The sequence below is a fragment of the Balaenoptera musculus genome, chromosome 16 (genome assembly GCF_009873245.2).
Source record: "Balaenoptera musculus isolate JJ_BM4_2016_0621 chromosome 16, mBalMus1.pri.v3, whole genome shotgun sequence".
In the NCBI taxonomy this organism is placed as follows: domain Eukaryota; kingdom Metazoa; phylum Chordata; class Mammalia; order Artiodactyla; family Balaenopteridae; genus Balaenoptera; species Balaenoptera musculus.
This window is the reverse complement of record NC_045800.1, coordinates 47,350,998-47,377,486: the sequence shown is the minus strand read 5'-3', so window position 1 is coordinate 47,377,486 and position 26,489 is coordinate 47,350,998. Positions and strand designations below refer to the sequence as shown.

The following is a 26,489-nucleotide window of genomic DNA, read 5'->3' as shown; positions in this document are numbered from 1 at the left end:
AGTGTATATATGTCAATGCTACTCTCACTTCACCCCAGCTTCCCCCTCCCACCCCGTGTCCTCAAGTCCATTCTCTATGTCTACATCTTTATTTCTGCCCTGGAACTAGGTTCATCAGTACCATTTTTTTTTTTTTTTTTTAGATTCCATATATATGTGTTAGCATATGGTATTTGTTTTTCTCTTTCTGATTTACTTCACTCTGTATGACAGACTCTAAGTCCATCCACCTCACTACAAATAACTCAGTTTCACTTTTCTTTTATGGCTGAATAATATTCCATTGTATATATGTGCTACATCTTCTTTATCCATTCATCTGTTGATGGACATTTAGGTTGGTTCCATGTCCTGGCTATTGTAAGTAGTACTGCAGTGAACATTGTGGTACATGTCTCTTTTTGAATTATGGTTTTCTCAGGGTTTATGTCCAGTAGTGGGATTGCTGGGTCATATGGTAGTTCTATTTTTAGTTTTTTAAGGAAGCTCCATACTGTTTTCCATAATGGTGTATACAACCACTATGCGGGATACACACCAACAGTGTGGGAGGGTTCCCTTTCCACCACACCCTTTCCAGCATTTATTGTTTCTAGATTTTTTGATGATGGCCATTCTGACCAGCATGAGGTCATTGTAGTTTTGATTTGTGTGTCTCTAATAATTAGTGACATTGAGCATCTTTTCATGTGCCTCTTGGCCATCTGTATGTCTTCCTTGGTGAAATGTCTATTTAGGTCTTCCACCCATCTTTTAATTGGATTGTTTGTTTTTTTGATATTGAGCTCCATGAGTTGTTTGTATATTTTGGAGATTAATTCTTTGTCTGTTGTTTCATTTGCAAATATTTTCTCTCGTTCTGAGGGTTGTCTTTTTGTCTTGTTTATGGTTTCCTTTGCTGTGCAAAAGCTTTTAAGTTTAATTAAGTCCCATTTGTTTGTTTTTATTTCCGTTACTCTAGGAGGTGGGTCAAAAAAGATCTTGCTGTGGTTTATGTCAAAGAGTATTTTTCCTATGTTTTCCTCTAAGAGTTTTATAGTGTCTGGTCTTACATTTAGGTCTCTAATCCATGTGGAGTTTATTTTTGTGTATGGTGTTAGGTGGTGTTCTAATTTCATTCTTTTACATGTAGCTGTCCAGTTTTCCCAGCACCACTTATTAAAGAGGCTGTCTTTTCTCCATTGTATGTTCTTACCTCCTTTGTCGTGAATTTGGTGACCATATGTGAGTGGGTTTATCTCTCGGCATTCTGTCCTGTACCATTGATCTATATTTCTGTTTTTGTGCCAGTACCATACTGTCTTGATTACTGTAGCTTTGTAGTATAGTTTGAAGTCGGGGAGCCTGATTCCTCCAACCTCATTTTCCTTTCTCAAGATTGCTTTGGCTATTCAGGGTCTTTTGTGTTTCCATACGAACTGTAAAATATTTTGTTCTAATTCACCAGCAGTATTATTCGCATATTACTTTGTGTTATCATATTTATTACTCATTATTTTGATAAAAAGTATAACAGCACTCAAAGAAGCTGTGCTGCCAGCAATAGCTTTTCTTCCTGTGGTGCCATATCTTCAGGAAGATTAGCAGTCTGCACAATGCAATTCAGGTTCCCTATTTAATTAATTATATTCATTATGCTTAATTATATTAAATATACTCCCTAGTTAATTGATGAATTTTATATATTAGTTTTATATATTGAGCTATGGTGAATTTTTATAACTCAATATAATTAATATTATTAACTATATTGAGTTATAAAAATTCACCATAGCAGAAATCTCTGTACGTTATGAGTTGCATAAACATTGGTGGAGTTAGTTTGGAGTGAGTAATGATTCCTATGGGAAACCGACATTTCTCCAAACAAACTTTTGTAGCATAACCAAACACTTCTTCATGTCTAAAGCAGGGATAATACCTTACCTATATTACAGGTTTGCTCTAAAAATCAGTTGAGAGGATGAATATTTATTTACTCTTTCATTGAACAAACCTTTAATGAGTACCAATATGTACAAAACACTGTGCTAGGTGATGGGGTGGTAAATCAGTTGTCCTTCCCTTAAGAAGCTTACAATTTAGTAGAATAAGAAAGTCATGTAAAAAATGAAATTGATTGTAATGGGTGCCATGTATGATGGAGGTCAGGGTGTGAATGGGAGGAACTGTAAACGGCTTTGTAGAATAGTTTCTATTCGACTTGAGTCTTGAAAGATCATAGGTGCTTGTCAGGTAGCCAAGTGTGGGAATGGCGGTGAGTAGAGGAAAGCAGGAGCAACGATATAGAGACCAGTGTTTTTTGAAGCCGCAGTCACAAATGATTAGAGGATAGAAGTACCAGATATATTGCAGGATGGGATGAGGTATGTGTATAAATAAAATAGGGCTGGAAGGTGAGATGCATGATCTTAGGAGCCTTTCTAAGGAGTCTGAATTCTGTAGACAGTGGGAAGCCATTGTGAGGCCTTGAGCTAAGAAATAACATGATCAGTTCTACATTTTAAAAAGATAACTGTGCTCCACATCATATGTCTTTAGGGAAATGCAAATTAAAACAATGAGATACTATTATATGCCTATTAGGATAGCCAAAATCCAGAACACTGACAACATCAAATGCTGGTGAGGATGTGGAGCAGTAGGAGCTCTTATTCATTGCTGGTGGGAATGCAATATAGAACTGCCACTTTTGAAGACACTTCGGCAGTTTCTTACAAAACTAAACATACTCTTACTGTAAGATCTAGCAGTTGTACTCATTGGTGTTTACCCCGGTAAGTTGAAAACTTATACGTCCACACAAAAACCTGCACATGGATGTTTATAGTGGCTTTACTCATAAACTATTCTGTGTGATACTATAATGATGGGTACATTACTATACATTTGTGGAAATCAAAAGAATTTGCAACACCAAGAATGAACCCTAACGTGAACTATGGCCTTTGAGTGATAATGATGTGTCAATCTGTTGTAACAAATATACCACTCTGGTGTAGGTTGTTGATGGTGGGAGAGGCTGTGCATGTGTGAGGGCAGGGAGTGTGTGGGAACTCTCTGTACTTCTGCCTAATTTTGCGGCGAACTTAAAACTGCTCTAAATAATAGTTTATTTAAAAGGAAAAAAACATTCAGGCTTTAGGCTAACTTAGATTCATTTCCCTCATTTAGTCCGAATTGATGGTTTCACCGCAGTGCATTCTAAAGTCAAATATTAAAAAATTTTAGAACTTTGAGTGACCTTTCCCCCTATTATCTATAGATAATTAAGAGTAAAGTAATTTCTGAACTATATGATGTGATACCCTAATCCAGTTTTTATTAAACTTTCTTTTTTTAAAAAAGATAACTGTTGACATCCTAGAGAATGGATCAGAATAGTGAAGGGCAGGAGTCAAGGATTATAGCTAGGCTATCAAAGTTGCTCAGTTAAGAGCTAATGAAGACCTGAACTAAGTCCTAATCAGTGTGGCTGGAGAAGGTCACAGATTATAGAAATGTTAAGTTGTGCTGTTAGGATTGGTCACTTCTAGATACCTTGAGGCTGCAGGAAAAATCTAAAATGATTCCTAGCTTTCTGGCTTAAGTGACTAGGTTAACGGTGGTACCCTTTACCAAGATGGAGACTGTAGGACAAGAAGGAGGTTTGTAGGAAAGATGATTAGTTTTGGACGTGTTGGATTTCAGGTGTCTGTCTTGTATCCAGATTTTACTTGATTTTTATTTATTTTAAAGATTTATTTATTATTTATTTATTTTGTTTATTTTTGGCTGCATCGGGTCTTAGTTGTGGCACTTGGGATCTTCGTTGAGGCATGTGGGATCTTTTGTTGTGGTGCGTGGGCTTCTCTCTAGTTGTGGCATGCAGGTTTTCTCTTCTCTGGTTGTGGTGTGCAGGCTTCAGGGTACGTAGGCTCTGTAGTTTGCGGCACGTGGGCTGTAGTTGAGGTGCGTGAGCTCAGTAGTTGTGGTGTGCCGGCTTAGTTGCCCCATGGCATGTGGGATCTTAGTTCCCTGACCAGGGATTGAACCCACGTCCCCTGCTTTGTAAGGCAGATTCTTTACCACTGGACCACCAGGCAAGTACCTATTTTTTTTTAAAATGTTTATTTATTTATTTATGTGGCTACATCAGATCTTGGTTGTGGCACGTGAGCTCTTTGTTGTGGCATGTAGGCTTCTCTCTAGTTGTGGCGTGCGGGCTCCAGAGTGTGTGGGCTCAGTAGTTGTGGCACATGGGCTCTCTAGTTGTGGCACGCGGGCTCTAGAGCATGTGGGCTTAGTTGCCCCGTGGTATGTGGGATCTTAGTTCCCTGACCAGGGATTAAACTGGTGTCCCCTGCATTGGAAGGCGGATTCTTTTTTTTTTTTAAATAAATTTATTTATTTATTTATTTTTTTTTGGCTGAGTTGGGTCTTTGTTGCTGTGCGCAGGCTTTCTCTAGTTGCGGCGAGTGGGGGCTACTCTTCGTTGCGGTGCACAGGCTTCTCACTCTGGTGGCTTCTCTTGCTGTGGAGCACGGGCTCTAGGCATGTGGGCTTCAGTAGTTGTGGCACGTGGGCTCAGTAGTTGTGGCTCATGGGCTCAAGAGCGCAGGCTCAGTAGTTGTGGCACACGGGCTTAGTTGCTCCACAGCATGTGGGATCTTCCCGGACCAGGGCTCGAACCTGTGTCCCCTGCATTGGCAGGTGGATTCTTAACCACTACGCCACCAGGGAAGTCCCCTGGAAGGCGGATTCTTAACCACTGGACCACCAGGGAAGTCCCTAGTATCCAGATTTTAATTTATTTTTTATTTTTTATTTTTTTTTGGCTGTGTTGGGTCTTCGTTTCTGTGCGAGGGCTTTCTCCAGTTGCGACGAGCGGGGGCCACTCCTCATCGCGGTGCATGGGCCTCTCACCATCATGGCCTCTCTTGTTGCGGAGCACAGGCTCCAGACATGCAGGCTCAGCAGTTGTGGCTCACGGGCCCAGTCGCTCCGCGGCACGCGGGATCCTCCCAGACCAGGGCTCGAACCCGCGTCCCCTGCATTGGCAGGCAGATTCCCAACCACTGTGCCACCAGGGAAGCCCCAGTATCCAGATTTTAGATGCCTGTGAAAATCATGTCTATAGACTGGAGATGTAGGTTATTAATCAAACCACAAGTTTTAAAAAATAACTTCTCCTTAATCACATTGTTATGAAAATTGTAGTGACTTCAGTGATATATCCTTTGGCAAAAAAAAAGTAAAAAATTTATCACCCATTTTTCTTCTTCATTCCTGCACTGCTCTATTGTTCACATTCTGTTCACCTAGTCTTACAGATATTCTTCCCCCACTCTGAGGCTTTACCCATCCTGAAATACATTCAAGAGTCTATCTACCTTTAGGGAATACTTCTCAACTTATTTTATGAGGGCAGTATTACTTTGATATCAAACCAGACAAAAACATAGAAAGAAAACTAGATCAATAACTTTTACGGATATAGACACAAAAATCTTCAAAAAATACTAACAAACTAAATCTAGTAACATATATAAATGATTACAGACCATATACAAATGGATTTATCCCAGTGATGCAAGGTTGGTTCAATATATCAAAAAGCAGTCAATGTAATACACCATATTAATAGAATATGAGACAAAAACCACACGATCATCTGAGACACTAAAGAAAAGTATTTGACAAAATCTAACACTGTGATTTAAAAAAGACAACTGACACGTAAACAAAGTAGGAATAGAAGGGAACGTTCTCCATCTGATAAAGATTACCTATGAAAACCCCACAGCTAAAATCATACCTCATGGTGAAAGGCTGAATGATTTTCCCTACAACAGGAAAAAGACAAGAATGTTTGCTCTCACCACTGCTATTCAACCTGTATTGGAGATTCCAGGCAGGGCAATTAGGTAAGAAAAGGAAATAAAGATCATCTAGATTAGAAAGGAAGAAGTTAAAATTTCTGTTTGTAGTTGACATTATCTTGTATGTAGAAAATCCTAAGGAATCCACTTAGAAAAATACTAGAACTACTGAGTTCAGCAAGGTTGCAGTGAACAAGACCAATATATTAAAATCAATTGTATTTTTATACACTAGCAATGAGCAATCTGACAATGAAACTAAGAACAATTTCATTGATAGGGACATCAAAAAGAACAAAATTCTTAGAAATACGTTTTTAAAATACAAAACGTATAATCTGAAAACTATAGAACATTGTTGAAAGCAATTAAAGAAGTTATAAATAAACTGAAAGATATTGCATGTTGATGGATTATAAGACTTAATATTGTCAAGATTGTAATACTCTCCAAATTAATCTGTAGACTGAACACAGTCCGTATCAAAATCCCAACTGGTGTTTCTGCAAAATACACAAGCTGATCCTATAATTCCTATGGAAATTCAAAGGACCCAGAATAGCCAATGATCTTGAAAGAGAAGAACAAGTTAAAAGACTCACAGTTCCTGATCTCAAAACTTACTACAAAGCTACAAAGACAGTGTGCTACTGGCATAAGGATAGACACATAGATCAATGGAACAGAATTGAGGTTGTGGTCAGCTGGTTTTCAACAAGCGTGCTAAGACAATTCAATGGATTTAGAATAGTCTTTCTAACAAATGGTGCTGAGACAACTGGTTATTTGTCTGCAAAAGAATAGAGCTGTACCTCTATTGTACAACCACCACAAAAATAAATTCAAAATAGACTATAGACCTAAATGTAAGGGCTACACTATACAATTCTTAGAAAAATATGTACTGGTCAATTGTTATTACCTTGCATTAGGCAAAGCTTTTAAAATATGATACCCAAAGTATAAGCAACAGAAGAAAAATAGTCAGATTGGGCTTCATTAAAATTAAAACTTTTGTGCTTTAAAGGAAACTATCAAGAAAGTTAAAAGACAACCCACAAAATTGGAGAAAATATTTGTGAATCATATATCCGTTAAACAGCTTGTATCTGGAAAGTGTTAGACAAAAATAACTCAATGGACAGGATCTGAATGGACTTTCTGAATAGACATTTCTGTAAAGAATATGTGCAAATGGGTACTAAGCACGTAAAAAGATTCTTAACATCATTAGTCATTAAGGCAAATCACAACCACAGTGAGACACTACTTCATACACACTACGATGACTTTAATCAAAAGACAATAAAATGTATTGGCAAGGATGTGAAGAAATCCAAACCCTTGTTCATTGTTGGTGGGAATGTAAAATGGTTCAGACCACTTTTGAAAACAGTTTGGTAGTCCCACAAATTGCTAAACACAGGGTTACCACACAACCCATCAGTTCCACTTCTAGATATATATGGAAGAGAAAGGAAAACATGTGTATCACAGACTTGTAATTGAGTGTTCTCATAGCATTATTCATAATAGGCAAAAACTGGAAACAACCCAGAATGCCCATCAACTGATGGCTGGATAAGTTAACATGTGGTACATCCTTATAATGGACTATTATTCAGAAATAAAAAAAAGAATGAAATACTGATACATCCTAGAACATGGATGAACTTTGAAAACCTCATGCTAAGTGAAAGAAGCCGGTCACAAAAGTTTACATATTATATGATTCTATTTATGTGAAATGTCCAGAATAGGCAAAATTATAAAGACAGAAAGTAGATTAGTGATTGCCTAGGGCTGAGAGAGACAGAATTTAGAAGTGTGTCTAAAGAATAAGAGGTTCCTTTTAGGGTTGATAAAAATGTTCTAAAAATGATTATGGTGGACACGGGTTCGAGCCCTGGTCTGGGAAGATCCCACATGCCGCGGAGCAACTAGGCCCGTGAGCCACAGCTACTGAGCATGCACGTCTGGAGCCTGTGCTCCGCAACAAGAGAGGCCGCGACAGTGAGAGGCCCGCGCACCGCGATGAAGAGTGGCCCCCGCTTGCCGCAACTAGAGAAAGCCCTCGCACAGAAACGAAGACCCAACACAGACAAAAAAATAAATAAATAAATAAAAATAAATTTAAAAAAAAAATGATTATGGTGATAGTTGTACAATTTTGTAACCATACTAAAACCCAGTAAATTTTAGGCTTTAAATGGGTGAATTTTATGATATATAAATTATATCGCCATAAAGGTATTGAAAAGATTTACCTACTTCTCCAGAAAGAATATGTATCATTTGTCCTTTTAGTTTAAGTTCAAGACCCCCACCACAGCTTTTCAAAGTTTTCACTGATTAATAGCAATTTATCAACTTGATTATTCCTATTCTCCTAATTATACACTTGTAATTTATTTTAGTATTTCTGTTGGTTGTGTTTGCCTCTCATATTCATTAGCCATTGTATATTTGTGTGTAGAGATTATGTCTAATGTCTGTTACCAGTATTAACCTCATCTCAGTGCTATACTGGTGGATAACCTCTGGAAACCCAAATGCTTATTGATTATTTAGTGAATCCTACTTTTAAGATGGTTACTATTCCTTTTATTCACTGTGATTCAGATGTACAATGGCTATAACATTATACTTTGTATGGGTTATAAAATGTAACTTATGTGTTTTAGGAAAGGATGTGCATAACTTATTCCAAGTCTTGCAAATATATACCTACATATTGAGTTCATTGGTTCAAATATCATTAACAACAAAACATATTTGTTGAGCATGTAGTGTAAGTAACTGCTGAGCTCTAGTAAGATAAAGTGTAGCAAATATACCTGTTCTTAATAACCTTACACTCTAATTGGGAGAGTGAGTTCAAAGACAATTGTGTAAAGTTCAGGATTAGACATAGTAAGCGCTAAAATGAATTCCGGGCTCTCTGGAAGGCTGATATGGGCCAGAGTTGAGAAAATCTTTGTGGAGGAATGAGACTTTCACATAGGCTTGTTAAAAAAACATTATTCTTGTTTTTTAGGTACAAAACTCAAAACATGAACAACGATATATATTACCAATGTTCAAAGCTGATTTGGTTAGAACTGGAATATAGTTGCCTACAACATATTCCAGAGGAATTAGAAAAGTCAAAGTAATGGATAACAGAAAAGATCCTCCATTCTTCAATGAAGATAACGTGGGACCATTTTACTACAGACTTCCTTTCTATGATACCATGGAGCTCTTCATTGAAACACTGACTGGAACATGTTTTGAGCTGAGAGTTTCACGCTTTGAAGCTGTTATTTCTGTGAAAGCAAAAATTCGAAGATTGGAAGGTACTAGTCTTTCTTGTTTTGTAGGATTAAATTTGTTCTTCAAGAGTGTATAATAACTTTTTAGCTTTTCTTATGGAGAAATGTCAAACATACATGGAATTAGAAAGAAATGGAGAATGAATCCTTATATACGCCCTACTCAGTTTCAACAGTTATCAATTCATGAACTGTCTTTTTTCCATTCCTGCATTTCCCCCACTCTGTTCCGTTTCTACCAGATTCTTTTGAATCAAAGCAAATCCCTGGCATTATGTTAATGGTGTGAAATAATATTTTAAAATAGTTTTTCAACAGGTTATTGTGATGTGAAGATTCTGCAATAACTACCTTACAGTGATAATTGAATTCCCTTTTATTGACCCTGTTTACTTTTTTAGAGTGCTTTGTGAATACTTTTTCTTTTTTTAATGTGGAGATTTTCTGGGAAGAGTTTTTGGTTTACATTTACATAGATTTGAAGTTTCCTCAGTATAGCAGGGATACTGAATATTGTATAATGTCTCTTTTATGGTTGGTGTATTTGTGAAAAGTGTTATAAATTACTTTGTGTTAAAATTAGTTTTTTTCTTTGTACTTGGCAGATTTCTGAAATAAGTGGTATTTGCCATTTATAGTTGTTAAAATCCAGTAAAGACTAGAAAATTTTCCATATAACACTAAATGGATCTTTGCTTTTTGAGCCAGCTGGAACTTGCTTGTAATATAAAGGTAGAAACTAGCATGCCCTCCATCTCAGTTTAAGTTCAGAATTTTAGAAGGATGAGGAGGATTGGAATTTTTTATCTTTGTAAAGTCAAGGATCCTAGTATCTGAGCTTCTGAATATTTGATATTCCTCTAGTAACTAAGTTCTGCTGAAGTTAGTGACCAGCTCAGTCCAATGACCACATCAATACACCCATTAATGGCACACGAAGCTTTTCTCTCCCCAGATGATTTGGTGAGATACAGAGTCAGAATAGTTTATTTTGACTTTTCCTGCTTTTTTATTTATATGCTGTTGTAGTGATATCTTTTTAGGAGCGGTAAGATTTTTAAAAAACCCTCTTGTGTTCTAAGTAATCTCTGCATTTTTTCCTGCTTTCATGCATTTTGAATAACCTCTGTGCAGCAGAAGCACTCTAGAGGGCATCCTGTTTAGTTCTCTTAATGGCAGAAGAGTAGATTTGGGCTTAGGAAAGATTAGGGACTCATCCAAGGGAAATACTTACTGACAGAGTTGGACCAGAGCCAAGATATAGGCTACTTGTCCTCTGTAGGAGGAGAGATAGGGTAAAAGCAATGACATTGTAGTTATTAGACAGTTGAAACCTAGTTTAGACATTTATAAAACGAATATACTTATTGGGAGATTAAATGAGGTAATATGTAAAATCTCTACAGTCTTTGTCTGCTTGGGCTGTCACAACAGAATACCATAGACTGGGAGGCTTAAACAACAGAAATTTATTTTCTCACAGTTCCAGAGGCTGAAACTCTGAGATCAGGGTACCAGCATGATCAGGTTCTGGTGAGGCTTCCTTCCTGACTTGTAGACAGGTTTGTTTTCACTGTGTCCTCACATGGGCATCTCTTCTTATAAGGGCTTGGGTCCAACCATAAGGGCCTCACCCTCATGACCTCATCTAAACCTAATTATCTCCCAAAGGCTCCATCTCCGAATACCATCACTTTGAGGGTTAGGACTTCAAGATATAAATTTTGGTGGGATACAGTTCAGTCCATAGCACTTACCACTAGTGGTCAATAGATCTTAATTTCTGTTCCCATTCCCCATCCTTCTAGCCCTCACCCCTTCTTTCCCTCCTGTTCTCTAAACTTTTGTAACTTCTTGCAGCCCGTGGGCAGGGATAGTCACTCTGTTCTTCAGGAGGCTTTAAGAGGGCATCCTTCATGTAAAATTAATTTTAATCCTTTTCTAGGTGATATTTCTATTTCTACCCAGGATGACATTTGAGGATAACATGGTGGGTAAGACTCTCCAAGATAAAAGGATATGGAGTAGGTAGGATAGGAAGGCAGAGGTGACACTGTTCAGTTTAATCTTTCAGGGAAATGGTTGCTCTGCCAGACTGCTTTTCCTTTTGGGCAGCTTTTGGGAAGCTGGGAACTAGAGCATAGTAGGAGATAGGAGGGTAGCTGGAGGGGACTGCAGAGAAAGGGTTGAAGGAATGTGCTGGATTAGGAATGATGAGGCTGTAGTACCTACAAGGGGACTTTAAATGGGCCTTGAAGGGACAGGAGCAACTGAAGCCAGACTGCCTGATTTCAGATTACCAACTGAGTAAATTACTTAACCTCTCTTTACCTCAGTTGTGCTAATTTAAAATGGGACTGATAATAGTACCTAGTTCAGAGTTGTCCTCAGGATTAAATGAATTCAATGAAAAGCATTTAGCAGAGCATCTGTGCTCTTTATCAGGGGAAAATGGTTAGTCTGTGAAGATAGTGCAATATGTACCAAAGGATATAAGAGCTATGCCCTTGGGAGGAGATGTAATTTAGTTCTCTTGAGTTTCCAGAGAAGGAAAATTCTTTGGAGCTTATCATTACCTAGAGTAGTGGTCTGCAAAGAAGAGTACATGGTACTCAGAGGATAGGGATTTGGAAAGAAAAAATGTGCCAAGAAATGTAAGGGATTATTGTCAGCTGGTTTTTTATTGCCGTGGGCAGTGGATTCCCTGGACTTGCCATCAAATCATTGGCATTACCGCTCCCTAATAAAGATTTCTCTTCCGTATATGGGATAGGATTGTTTCCCTGGCCAACTTTATGAGTAGGTGGGACCATGTTAATAGTTCTGGCCAGTGAGCTATGAATGGAAGTCTCCATCAGCCTTAGTCCCTGAGCGACTATAGTGAGCAGAGCCCTCCTGACATGCAGTAGACATGTAACTTGAGCAAAAAATAAGTCTTTGTCTTAAGCCATTGATGTTTTGGGGATGGTTTGGGGTAAGTTCAATATAACCTACTTTACTTTGCCTGATACAGTATCAACTAGGGATCCATTTTTTTCACTTTATAAGTAATTGGCTATCTAAATACCACTTATTGAATTAGTCTAGTCTTTTCTCACTAAAGTAATTTCCTAACTGTCATGTATTACATTTTTATATGCACACAACTCTTAATCACCTGATGTGTCCCCCTATGCCAAAATTATACTGTCTTACTTATTGTAATACAATTTATAAGTTTTGATAGCTGATTGTGTCCATACATATTAAGGATTATGTTGTCTTGGAGAACTGACCCCTTTATCACTATGTAATGCCCCTCTTTATCGCGGATATTTTTCCTTGCTCTGTAGCCTGTTCTGTCTGCAATTAATATAGCTACTCTAGCTTTTTTTTTTTTGATTAGCGTTAGCATAATATATCTTTTTCCATCCCTTTACTTCTTTTCCCCCCAGCTTTATTGAGGTATAATTGACAAATAAAATTGTATCCATCCCTGTACTTTTTTTTTATATCCAGCTATATTACTATTTATTTATTTTATTTTATTTTATTTTATTTTTTTAACATCTTTATTGAAGTATAATTGCTTTACATTGGTGTATTAGTTTCTGCTTTATAACAAAGTGAATCAGCTATACATATACATATATCCCTATATCTCTTACCTCTTGCGTCTCCCTCCCTCCCATCCTCCCTATCCCACCCCTCTAGGTGGTCACAAAGCACCGAGCTGATCTCCCTGTGCTATGCGGCTGCTTCCCATTAGCTATCGGTTTTACATTTGGTAGTATATATATGTCCGATGTGGCACATATATACAATGGAATATTACTCAGCCATAAAAAGAAACGAAATTGAGTTATTTGTAGTGAGGTGGATGGACCTAGAGTCTGTCATACAGAGTGAAGTAAGTCAGAAAGAGAAAAACAAATATGGTATGCTAACACATATATATGGAATCCAAAAAAAAAAAAAAGGGCATGAAGAACCTAGGGACAGGATAGGAATAAAGGCGCAGACCTACTAGAGAATAGACTTGAGGACACGGGGAGGGGGAAGGGTAAGCTGGGACAAAGTGAGAGAGTGGCATGGACATATATATATCCCTCTACTTTTAATCTATATATATCTTTATATTTAAAGTGGATTTCTTATAGACAACATATAGTTGGGTCTTGTTTTTTGATCCACTCTGACAATCTCTGTCTTTTAATTGGTTTATTGAGGCAATTGATGTTTAAAATGATTACTGATATAGTTGAATTAATAACTACCATATTTGTTTCTATTTTCTACTCATTGCCCTTATTCTTTGTTCCTTCTTTAATCCTCTTTCTTTCTTTATATAGATCTATATCATTTTCCTTTTCTCTGAAGAACTTCATTTCTTTGCAAGGCAGTTGTACTAGCAACAAATTATCTCAGATTTTGTTTATCTGAGAAACTATTTCTCCTTCACTTTTGAAGGATAATGTCATAGGGTACAGAATTCTAGGTTGGTGGTCTTTTTCTTTCAACACTTTAAATATTTTACTCCACTCTCTTCTTGCTTATAGGATTTTGGATAAGAAGGTTCCTGTAATTATTATCCATATGGTTTTTCCTCTGTCTTCTTTGAAGATTTTGTCTTTGCTTTTCTGCAGTTTGATATAACATGCCTAGGTGTAGATTTTAAAATTTTTATCCTATTTGGTGTTCTCTGAGCTTCCCAATCTGTGCTTTGGTGTATCTCATTAATTTTGGAAAATTCTGGGTCATTATTACTTAAGCTATTTCTTCTGTTCCAATTTTCTCTTTCTTCTAGTATTCCAGTTACACCTTCTGAAAAATTTCCATAGTTCTTTGATGTTCCATTTTTTTTAAAATTCTTTTTTCTCTTTACATTTTGATTTGAGAAGTTCCTGTTGACATTTCTTTCAGTTCACTGATTCTTTCCTTGCCATACCCAGTCTGCTGATGAGTGAGCCCATCAAAGGCATATCTTTTTCCATCCCTTTACTTCTTTTTTCCCCAGCTTTATTGAGCTTCCTTTTGCTTATATGGAATACACATGCATTTGAGATTTATTCATATTGTTCCATATATCAATAGTTCATTCTGTTTATGGTTGAGTAGTTTTCCATTGTATGGATATACTACACTTATTCATTCCCAAGTTGAGGGACACTTCAGTTTTTGGTGATTCTGAATAAAGCCATTTTAACTTTCATGTGCAGTTTTTTATGGGTGCATTAGTTTTCATTTCACCTGGGTCAATACCTAGGAGTGGAATTGCTGAGTTGTGTAGTAAGTGTTTTTTAATTTAATACAGAACTCCAAACTCTTCCAGAGTGGCTGTACCCTTTTGTATTCCTGTGAGTAATGTCTAAAAGTTCTATTTCCTCTGTATCATCAGAACATGGTATTGTTTGAGTTGTTTTTGTTTCTTTTTTGCCATTTTAATAGATATTGGTGATATCTCATTGTGGTTTTAATTTGCATCTCCCTAATGATTTTGAGGGTATTTTTATTTGCCTATGATTTATGTCTTCTTTGGTGAAGTTTCTATTCAATCTTTGCCCATTTAAAAAAATTAAGTTGTTTGTTTTCTTGTTACTATGTTTTGAAAGTCCTAGTGTTTTAAAATTTTTTATTACGTTTCCTAATGTCTTCTTTGACTCCTGAATTTTTTAGAAGTATACTTTTATTTCCATACTTAGGGGAATTTAAAAAATTTCATTTTATTATCATGAATTTAATTGCAGGTGGTTGGAGTAAATAGAATATTTATGGTAAACCTGGTATTTATACGTACAGTTGTCTTTGAATCTTATAGCAGTCTGGGGCGCTTTAAAAATTCATGTGTGGTGTAGAAGAAACAGGAAGAAAAAAATTGATGAGTTGAATTATTAATATTACAAGTTCAAGTGTACCTAAGCACAGTGGGAAGTTGGCTCAGAGATAAATCTTTGTTCCCCATACCCCACAACCACCATGTTTTTGATTTGTTTTGTTTTCCCACCTACTTTCTGGTACTACAAGATGCTCTAGGATCATCTTGTATATTTCCTGCCTTGTCTTAGAGCCAGCCATTTCTCCAAGGAGCTCTGGTTCCTTTTTTGGAGTATGGTATTAAGAACCAGGATCTGGGCATGATAATTGACTTTTCAGCAACAGTAATAGAAACCAGAAGACAGTGGAATATTATCTTCACAGTGCTGAGAGATATAACAATCTCTACCTAGAATTGAATTTAACTTTCAAGGATGAGGATGAAATAAAGATATTTGCAGAAAAAAACAAAACTTGAATTTCCTAACAACAAACTCTTGCCAAAGGAACTTCTGAAGTATATATCTTAGAAGGCAAATGATCCATAAAGGAAGTTGATGATGCAAGATGGAATGGCACATTTGTGGGTTAATCTAAATAAACATTTACTTAATAAAACAATGATATATGAAGGTTTGAAAAAATTCTGGTAACAGTGACATGTAAATCAAGGTGGAGTTGTTCATAATGGGAGTGGTAAAGCTCTCAGCGTTGTTCATGAGGAGGATAAAGATGTGATTAGCTTTAGACTTGATTATTTAAATTTCTAAATTCATCACTACAGATTAGAAATAGAATTAGGTAAATTCCAAATGACAGAAGTGCCTCACCCTTTCCCATCTGTCTGAATTAATACATAAAGGAGGCAAATAGTTAAAGGAGAACAATTAGAAAGCACAAAATAAGATAGTAAAAATGAATTGAAATATGTCAGTAATCCCCCAAATGTAAAGTGGATACAACTCTCTAATTGAAAAGCCACCATTGACAGACTGGTTAAAAAAAATACATATGAAATGCTGTTTGCAAGAGAGCTAATCTAAAATGTAAGGACCTCAAAATGTTGAAAGCAGAAGAATTGAAACAGATATACCAGGAAAATACTAACCTGAAGAAAGCTGATGTTTCTGTATTAATAAAGTTGTTATGTAAAATACATTTCAAAGTGAAACATGTAAACAAGTCATGTAGAGGGATGATCATAGTAGTCTTTTTTTTTTTTTTTTTTAAAGTCTTTATTGAACTTGTTACAATATTGCTTCTGTTTTATGTTTTGCTTTTCTGGCCCTGAGGCATGTGGGATCTTAGCTCCCTGACCAGGGATTGAACCTGCACCCCCTTCATTGGAAGGCAAAGTCTTAATCACTGGACCACCGGGGAAGTCCCGATCATAGTAGTCTTGCTGATAATTTCAAAAATCTAGCAACAACTCGAATGACTACATTAGAATGGATAAGTTGTGGTATATGTAAATATATGTGTCATATAATGGAATCAAATTCTATGAAATAGTTGACAACAGGGAAAACTAATGTAATAGTAGCTTCATACATGACATGGATAAATTAAAAACAATGGTGAATAAAAAAAGCAAAACATAGATGAATACATATACTATGATCCACTTATATAAAGATCAAAAAGGGACAAAGAAACAATACCACATTGAAGTAAAGCACTAACAAAAAGCAGAGGGATAATTCATACCAAATTCAGAATGATGATTACCCCTGGGTGGAGGGAAGAGGATGCAGCTGAGGAGAAGCATGAAGATTGTTTTTTCTCTGTATCCTTCTCAACACTTGGTATGGTCAGTCTTTTTTAGTCATTCTAATAGGCATGTAGTGATACCTCATTGTGGTTTTAATTTGTATTTCCCTAATGACTAGCGATATTGAGCATCTTCATGAACTTGTTTGCCATCCTTATATATTCTTTGTTAAAGTGTCTATTTAGTTCTTTTACCCATTTAACAAATCTGGTTGTTTTCTTGTTGTTTTGAGAATTATTTATTCTGAATACAGGTTTTTAATCAGATACACACTTTGCTGAGGTTTTCTCCCAGACTGTGGCTTGTCTTTTTATTCTCTTAACAGTACCTTTTGAAGTGAAAATGTTAATTTAGCTGAAGTCCAATTTGTCAAATTTTTAAAAAATGGATATGGGTGTCATATCTTTGTCAGTGAAATCTTTGTCAATCTGAGGTCACAGAAAATTTCTTCTATATTTTCCTGTAAAGGTTCAGTTACATTGGTGCTTTTTTTTTGCCATGCTACGTGGCAGGCGAGATCCTAGTTCCCTGACCAGGGATCGAACCTGCACCCCCTGTGTTGGAAGCACGGAGTTTCAACCGCTGGACCACCAGGGAAGTCCCAATTACATTGATTTTTAAAATATTAAACCAGCATTCCTGGAATTCACTTTACTTGTTCCTGTTGTTTTATCTTTTTAATATATTATTGAATTTTGTTTGTTAAAACTGTGTTAGAATATTTGTATCTTTGTTTATGAAGGAATACTGATTTTATTTTGTAATGTCTTCTTTAGTTTTGGTATCAGGGCAATAGTGTCCTCATTGAATGAACTGGGACTATTCCTTCCTTTGCAATTTTTAGATAGAGAGTACATTTGGTGTTATATCCTCAACTGTGAAGCTATCTCTTTAATAAATATAGGGCTATTCAGGTTATCTTTTTCTTCCTGAGTGAGCTTGGGTAGCTTGTATCTTTTAAGGATTTTGTTGATCTGTTTGTTGAATTTTATTGGCATAAAGTTCATAATATTCTTTTATTCTTTCAATATCTGTGGAATCTGTAATGATGTCACCCTTTCATTCCTAGTACTGGTAATTTGCATTATTATTTTAAAAAATCAGTCTTTATTAATTTAATGAATTTCTTGAAGAATCAGATTTTGTTTTCATTGATTTTTCTCTCCTATTTTTCTGTTTTCCATTTCATTGATTTTTGTTTTGATTTTTATTAACAATGTTCTGGCTTACTTTGGGTTTAATTTACTCTTCTTCTAATTTCTTGAGACTAAGGTTATTGATCCAATCCATTTCTTCTTATGAAATATTGGTGGGTAGTGCTTTAAGTTTCCTCCTAAGTACTGTCTTATTGGTATTCCATACATTTTGATATGTTGTATTTTCATTTTCATTAAGTTCAAATTATTTTCTAATTTTCCTTTTGATGCCTTTTTTGATCCATGGATTATTTAGAAGTATGTTGTTTAGTTTCTAAAAATGTGGGGAATTTCTAGAAATCTTTCTGATATTGGCTTATAATTTAATTCTAAATTTAATTTAAATTTAAATTTAAATCAATTTAAAATTGATTCTTTTAAAATTTAGGAACTAGTTTTATGGTCCAGAATATTGTCTGTCTTGGTAAATGTTACTTATGCACTTGAGAAGAATGTGCATCCTGTTATTGATGTGTGGCATGTTCTATAAATGTCAGGGCAATTTCTGTGATAGTGTTCTATATGTTCTTTTTGATTATTTACTTTTTCTGTCAACTGTTGGGAGGAGTATTGGAATCTCCAACTATAATTGTGGATTTATCTTTTTCTCCTTCCAATTCTGTCAGCCTTTATGTCATGTTCTTTGAAGCTATGTTATTAGGTGCATACATTTTTAGGATTTTATGTCCTCTTGACTTCACTGACCTCTTCATCATTATGAAATGACATTCGTTATCCTTGGTAATAATTTTTTCCCTGAAATCTACTTTATCTGATATTAATATCATCACTCCAGATTTTTTTTGACTAGTGGTCAGCATAAGATATGTTTTTCCATCCTTTTACTTTTTATCTATTTATATCTTTATATTTAAGGTGCCTATTTCTTGCAGACAGCATATAATCGAGTCTTGCTTTTTATTTTTATTTTTTTGTTAATCCAATCTCTGCCTCTTAACTTGCAGTTTTTAGACCATTTTATTTAAGATGACTATAGATGTGATTAGGTTTTAGTTCGTCATATTATTATTTGTCTTCTATTTGTTGCATCTATTCTTTGTTCACTTTTTCCTCTTTTCCATATTTGTTTTGGATTAATTGAGTATTCGGTATGATTCCATTTTGTTCTCTTTTGTTGGCTTATCGATTATAACTCTTTATCCTGGTATTTTAGCTGTTGCTTTAGTGGTCTGTAATATACATCTTTAACTTACCATTCTCTATCTTCAAGTGATATACCACTTTGCATATCTTATAGGAACCCTACAATATTGTACTTTTCATTTCTCCCCTCTTGGCCTTTATACTATTATTGTCATGCATTTTCTTTTACATATGTTGTGAACCCCACAATACATTGTTATTTTTGCTTGAACAGTCAATTATCTTTAAAAAATGCTTAAACAATATTAAAAACTACTTCTTTGTATAGTTACCATTTTTTATGCTCTTCATTCCTTTACATAGATCCAGATTTTCATTTGGTATCATTTTCCTTTTTCCTGAAGGACTTGTCTTTTTTATTGTTGTTGTTTTTGTTTTTTTTGAAGGACTTAAACATTTGTTGTAGTGTGGGTCTGCTAGTGATGAATTTTTCTGCCTTTGTATGTCTGAAACATCATACTTCACTTTTTTTTACATTTAAAAAATTGGGATAAAATTTACGTAATATAAAATTCACCATTTTAAAGTATACAGTACAGTGCTTTTTAGTATATTCACAGTGTTGTGTATTAATCACCACTATCTAATTCCAGAAAATTTCTGTCCCCAAAAAAAGTAACCTTGTAGTTACAAATGTATTTCAACCCACCTTTCCCTGGCATGTACTGATTTTTCTGTCTCTGGATTTGCCTATTCAGGACATTTCATGTAAACAGAATCATGCAATATGTGGTTTCTTTCACTTAGCATAATGTTTTCAAGGTGCATTCAAGTTGTAGTATGTACTTCATTCCTTTAAGGTCTCAATAATACTCCATTGTAACGCATATACATTTATTTAACCATTTATCAGCCAATGGATATTTAGCTGGTTTCTACTTTTTGACTATTATGAATAATGCTGTGATGAATGCTTATGTACAAGTTTTTGTTTGAACATATGTTTTCAGTTCACTTGGGTATATACTGAAGAATGGAATTGCTGGATCCTATGGTGACTGTGTATTTAACAATTTGAAGCACTGCTAAACTTTTTCACAGTGGGTGCACCATTTTGCATTGTCACCAGCAGTGTATAAGAGTTCCAGTCTCTCCACATTTTTACCAATGCCTGTTATTTTCCAAATTTTTTTTTTATTATAACTATCCTAGTAGGTGGGAAATTGGTATCTCACGATTTTGATTCGTACTTCCCTAATGACTAAAGATATTGAGCATTATATGTGTGCTTATGGGCCATCATTTTTGGAGCAATGTCTGTCCAAACCCTTTGCCCATTTTTAAGTGGATTATGTATTTTTTTTATTGTATTATTATAATAGTTCTTTATTTGAAATGCTAGACTCTCATCAGGATTATGAAAAGACATACCACATTTGCTTCTGTGGGTTATCCTTTCATTTTCTTGATGGGGTCCTTTCATGCTCAGAAGTTTTAAATTTTCTTGAAATCCAACTTAGATTTTTTTTCATTTGTTGCTTATGATTTTGCTGTCATTTAAAAAATTATTTTTGAGACATAATTGACCTACAATATTTTATTAATTTTATGTGTACAACATAAAGATTATATGTGTATCCCGAGATGATTACCACAATAATTTTAGTTAATATCCATCACCACACATAGTTATAATTTTTTTCTGCAGATGAGAATTTTTAAGATCTACTCTCTTAGCAACTTTCAAACATACAGTGCAGTATTAACTATACCCACCAAGCTGTACGTAATATTGCTAGGACTTATTTATCTTATAAGTGGAAGCTTGTACCTTTTGACCACTTTCACCCATTTTGCACAACCCCTACACCCTGCCTCTGGCAAACACCAGTCTGTTCTCTGTGCCTATGAGTTTTTTAAATTCAAATAAATGATATCATACAATATTTGTTTGTCTCTGATTTACTTCACCTAGCGTAATGCCCTCAAGGTCCATCCATGTTGTCACAAATAGCAAGTTTCCTTCTTTTATGGCTGAACAGCATTCCATTGTATATATATACACCACGGTTTCTTTATCCATTCATCTGTCAGTGGACACTTAGGTTGTTTCCATGTGTTGGCTAGTGTAAATAAAGTGAACATGGGGGTGCAGATATCCTTTTGAGATAGTAGTTTCATTTGCTTCTGATGAATACCCAGAAGTGGAATTGCTGGATCATATGATAGTTCTATTTTTAATTTTTTGAGGCACCTCCATACTGTTTTCCATAGTGGCTGAACCAATTTATATTCCCACCAACAGTGTACAAGATTTCCCATTTTTCCACATCCTTGCCAACACTTGTTATTTGTTGTCTTTTTTTTTTTTTTAGTAGAGTTTTTTCCCTTTTTTTTTTTTTAATTAATTTTTGGCTGTGTAGGGTCTTCGTTTCTGTGTGAGGGCTTTCTCTAGTTGCGGCAAGTGGGGGCCACTCTTCATCGCGGTGCGCGGGCCTCTCACTGTCGCGGCCTCTCCCGTTGCGGAGCACAGGCTCCAGACGCGCAGGCTCAGTAGTTGTGGCTCACGGGCTTAGTTGCTCCGCGGCATGTGGGATCTTCCCAGACCAGGGCTCGAACCCGTGTCCCCTGCATTGGCAGGCAGATTCTTAACCACTGCGCCACCAGGGAAGCCCCCTGTTGTCTTTTTGATGATAGCCATTCTAACAGGTGTGAGGTGAATTCTCATTGTGGTTTTGATTTGCATTTCCCTAAGGATTAGTGCTGTCAAGCACCTTTTCATGTACCTGTTGGCATTCATATGTCTTCTTAGAAAAAATGTCTATTCAGATCCTTTACCCATGTTTAAATAAAATTTTTTTATTTTGAGGTATATGAGTTCTTTATATATTTTTGATATTTACCCTTTATCAGATTTATGATTTGCAAATATTTTCTCCTATCTTGTAGGTTGCCTTTTCATTTGCAATGTCTCCTTTTCATTTTCATTTTATTTATTTGAGTCCTCTCTCTTCTTTTTGGTGAATCTGGCTAAAGGTTTGTATATTTTGTTTATCTTTTCAAAAAAACTCAGCTCTTTCACTGATCTTTTCTACTGTCTTTCCCTCCTCTCCCCCCATTTTTATTGAGATATAATTGACATACAGCACTGTAAGTTTAAGGTATACAGCATAATGATTTGACTTATATGTACCACGAAATGATAACCACAGTAAGTTTAGAGAAAATCATCTCATACAAATGCAAAATTAAAGAAATAGGGAAAAATTGTTTTCCTTGTGAAGAGAACTCTAAGGATTTACTCTCTTAATAGCTTTCGTGTGAAACATATATGAATCTGTAGATTGTCTTGGGTAGTCTGGTCATTTTAACAGTATATATTCTTCCAATCTATGAGCCTGGTGTATCTTTCCATTTGTTTGTGTTGTCTTCAGTTTCTTTAATCAGTGTCTTATAGTTTTCTGATACTGGTCTTTTACCCCCTTAGTTAGATTTATTCCCAGATATTTTATTCTTTTTGATGTGATTATAGATGTAATATTCTTAATTTCGCTTCCTGATTGTTTGTTGTTACTGTATAGAAGTACAACAGATTTCCATATATTAATTTTGTATCCTGCAACTTTACCGAATTCATTGATGAGTTCTAGTAGTTTTTTTGGTGGTGTCCTTAGGATTTTCTGTGTATGGTGTCTTGTCATCTGTAAACAGACAATTTTACTTCTTCATTTACAATTTGGATTCTTTTTCTTTCTTTTTCTTGTCTGACTGCTGTGGCTGGGACTTCCAAAACTATGTTGAATAAAAGTGGTGAGTCTTGGCATTCTTGTGTTGTTCCTGATCTTGGAGGAAATGCATTCAGCCTTTCATCATTGAGTATGATGTTATATCTGAGCTTGTCATATACAGTCATTATTATGTTGAGGTAGGTTCCCTCAGTATCCACTTTGTTTAGAGTTTTTGTCATAAATGGATATTGAATTTCATCAAAAACTTCTTCTGCATCTATAGAGATGATCATATGATTTTTATTCTTAAATTTATTAATGTGGTGTATCACATTGATTTGTGGGTGTTGAACCATCCTTACATCCCTGGAATAAATCCCACTTGTTGATCATGGTGTGTGATCTTTGTAATGTATTGTTGAATTCAGTTTGCTAATATTTTGTTGAGGATTTTTGTATCTATGTTCATCAGTGATATTGACTTGTAATTTACTTTTTTGTGATATCTTTGTCTAGATTTGGTATCAGTGTCCTCATGCCTCACTTCTTGCAGTCCTGGACTGAACTTGTGCAGCTCATTGCTTTGATTTTTGGTTTTGAGATTGGGTTTTTTTGGTGGATTCTATAGGGTTTTCCATGTTCTTAGATCATGTCATCTGTGAATATAGTTTTACTTCTTCCTTTCCAATCTCAATACTTTTTATTTTTTTTTCTTGCCTAATTGTCCTGACTAGAACCGTCAGTAAAATGTTAAATAGAAATGGTGAAAGTGAACATCCGTGTCATTTCTGATCTTAGGGGGACAGCTTTCATCCTTTTACTGTTAAATATGGTGGTTACTGATGGTTGTTTTATAGACACTGTATACCAGCTTGAGGAAATTTCCTTCAATTCCTATTTGTTCAATGTTTCCTCATGAAAGAATTGGATTTTGTCACATGCACTTTCTGTATCTATTGAGATGATCATGTGGTTTTTGTGCACTCCTGGGATGAATCCCACTTGGTCGTGGTACATTATCCTTCTGATGTGCAGCTAGATTCTGTTTGCTAGTATTTTGTTGAGGATATTTGCAACTGTCTTCACAAGGGATATTAGTCTGTAGTTATATTTTCTTGTAATATCTTTGTCTGGTGTTAGTAACCCAGTAATACTGCCCTGATAGAAGGAGTTGGTAAGTTTTATGTCCTCTTTTCCTTTTTGTAAGAGTTTGTGAAAGATTATGTTAATCCTTTAAATCAGGGATCCCCAACCACCGGGCTGCAGACTGATACCGGTCCGTGGCCTGTTAGGAACCGGGCCGCACAGCAAGAGGTGAGCAGCAGGTGAGTGAGCGAACAAAGCTTCATCTGCTGCTCCCCATTGCTCGCATTACCACCTGAACCATCCCCCCCACCGTCCCCTGTCCGTGGAAGGACTGTCTTCCATGAAACCCATCCCTGGTGCCAAAAAGGTTGCGGACCAATGCTTTAAATTAAATGTTTGGCAGAATTTAGCATTAATGTCTGGTCCTGAGCTCTTTTTGTTGGATGTTTTTTGATTACTGACTCAATCTCTACTTTTTTAGGTTTATTCAGATATTCTGTTTCTTCTTGATTTAGTTTTCATAGTTTGTGAGTTTCTAGGAATTTTTCCATTTCATGCAGCTTGTTTAATTTTTGTAAGGTCAGTAGCAATGTTTCCACTTTCATTCCTGATTTTTGTGATTTAGTCTCCTTTTTCTTAGTCTAGCTAAAGTTTTGTCAATTTTGTTACTTTTTTGAAATAACTGATTTCCTTAGTTTTCTCTATTGTTTATTTTGTTTAGCTCTACTTTATTATTTCTTTCTCCTCCTTGCTTTGAGTTTAGTTTGGTGTTCTGTTTTAGTTTCTTAAGGTGGAAGTTTAAATTATTGATTTGAGATCTTTCTTCTTTTTTAATGTAGGTGTTTATAGCTATAAATTATAAATATATTAATATTGTCTTTTGTATTTACCTATGTAGTTTTTTTTTTTACCAATGTTCTTTATTTCTTTGTGTGGATTCAAGGTAGTCTCTAGTGTTCTTTCATTGTAGCCTGAAGAACTCCTTTTAACATTTTTTGTATGACAGGCTGCTAGTGACAAACTTTCAATTTTTGTTTGTCTGAATTGTCTTAATTCTTCCCCATTTTTGAAGGATAATTTCATTATATATAGAATTATTGGTTGATAGGTTTTTTTTTTTCTTTTGGCACTTTGAATATGTCATCTTTTTGCCTTCTGTCTTCCATGGTTCTGATTAGGAATCAGCTGTTAATCTTATTGATCATGCCTTTGTTTGATAACTAACTCTTCTCTTGCTGCTTTCAAGATTCTCTCTTTGTCTCTGTTTGTCAGTCCCCTGTTCAAAACCTTCCAGTGGCTTCCCATCACAATCAAAGTAAAATCCAAATGCACTACTGTTGCATTTAAAGTTTTTCCTACATGTATCTTTAACCCTCTTTTATTACTTTCCATTTTAGTAATTCTACTTGAGGCACACCACCTTTTTACTCTTTCTTCAATAAGACCAGCATCTTCCTGCTTGAAGGTTTCTCCTCCTCCAGATAGTTATTGTTCATTCTCTCACTTTATTAAAATTCTTAAAGGGAATTCCCTGGTGGTCTGGTGGTTAGGACTGTGTACTGTTACCGCAGAGGGCCTGGGTTCAATCCCTGGTCAGGGAACTAAAGATCCCACAAGCTGTGTGGCATGGCCAAAAAAAAAAAAATTCTCACATGTCATTTCCTCATGCCTTTCTTAACCACTCTTATTAAAAATATACTTCCCACCCCTACCTGTGCCAGTCACTCTTTATCTTTACCCTGCTGTATTGGTTTTCATTACATTGAATAACCTGGCATTATATTATAGGTGAATGTATGGATGAATGGTTGGATTTATTATTAGTATTATTTTTAAGTAAAATCTAAGCTTCATGAGGTCATGGTCTTTTTTCTTATTCACCAGTGTATTTTTAGCCCAGAGACTAATGTCTGACATAGACTAGGCATTCAAATATTTGAGTGAAGGAAATCCAGAGTGATGTTTAATAGTTCTTAACTGTATCTAACTGAAATATGGTCAACTAGTATAGATTATTTTTCTATTTGAGACATTAAAATATGTAATCTCTTTGTATATGCCATTCCTTCTCTAGTTCATTCTCATAAAGCTCTTTCTACCATTACTTTTTGCATTTTCTGAAGTGACTACATTCCTACAGTGTTTTCAAAAGTACTCTAACATCTTTGTTTTGACAGTATGTATGTACTACATGTACTTACCACATAATGTTAACCTTAAGAATTAAAGTGGAAATTGGCAATGTTGAGTAGAAATATATGTATTCAGTTTAATAAGAAACCAGGAATGGAAATAATTTTCAGTTTATTGTTTTTCTCAATTTCTTTCTTTTAGATAAGCATTTTAAAAATTAATAGATTTTGTTAGAGCAATTTTCAGTTCACAATAAAACTGAACAAAAACTAGAGATTTCCTGTATACGGCGTGCCCTGCACCCTCCCTTGTACAGCCTCTCCCACTATCAACATCTCACACTAGAGTTATGCATTTGTTATAACTGATGAACCTACATTGACCTACCATTTTCGCCTAAAGTCCATAGTTTACATTACATAGTTTACATAATGATATATTCACCATTATAGTACTGTAGAAGATAATTTCATTGCCCTAAAAGTTCTCTGTGCTGTCCCTAT

General features: G+C 35.5%; 1 protein-coding gene across 5 annotated transcripts in view; it reads left to right on the top strand.

Moving 5' to 3' along the window:
* Positions 1-26,489, top strand: part of ZFAND4 (zinc finger AN1-type containing 4) — an 80,143-nt gene that overhangs the window by 5,336 nt on the left and 48,318 nt on the right. For 3 of the 5 annotated variants that reach the window (XM_036829646.1, XM_036829647.1, XM_036829645.1), the window contains exon 2: positions 8,899-9,199. The exons of 1 other annotated variant lie outside the window; for it this stretch is intronic. In XM_036829646.1, coding sequence (XP_036685541.1) covers positions 9,016-9,199 — 184 coding nt within the window. In that variant the 5' untranslated portion in view covers positions 8,899-9,015. Of the gene's footprint in view, positions 1-8,898; positions 9,200-26,489 lie in introns of those variants that run through there. One more of the 5 variants, XM_036829648.1, reaches the window with a different exon arrangement.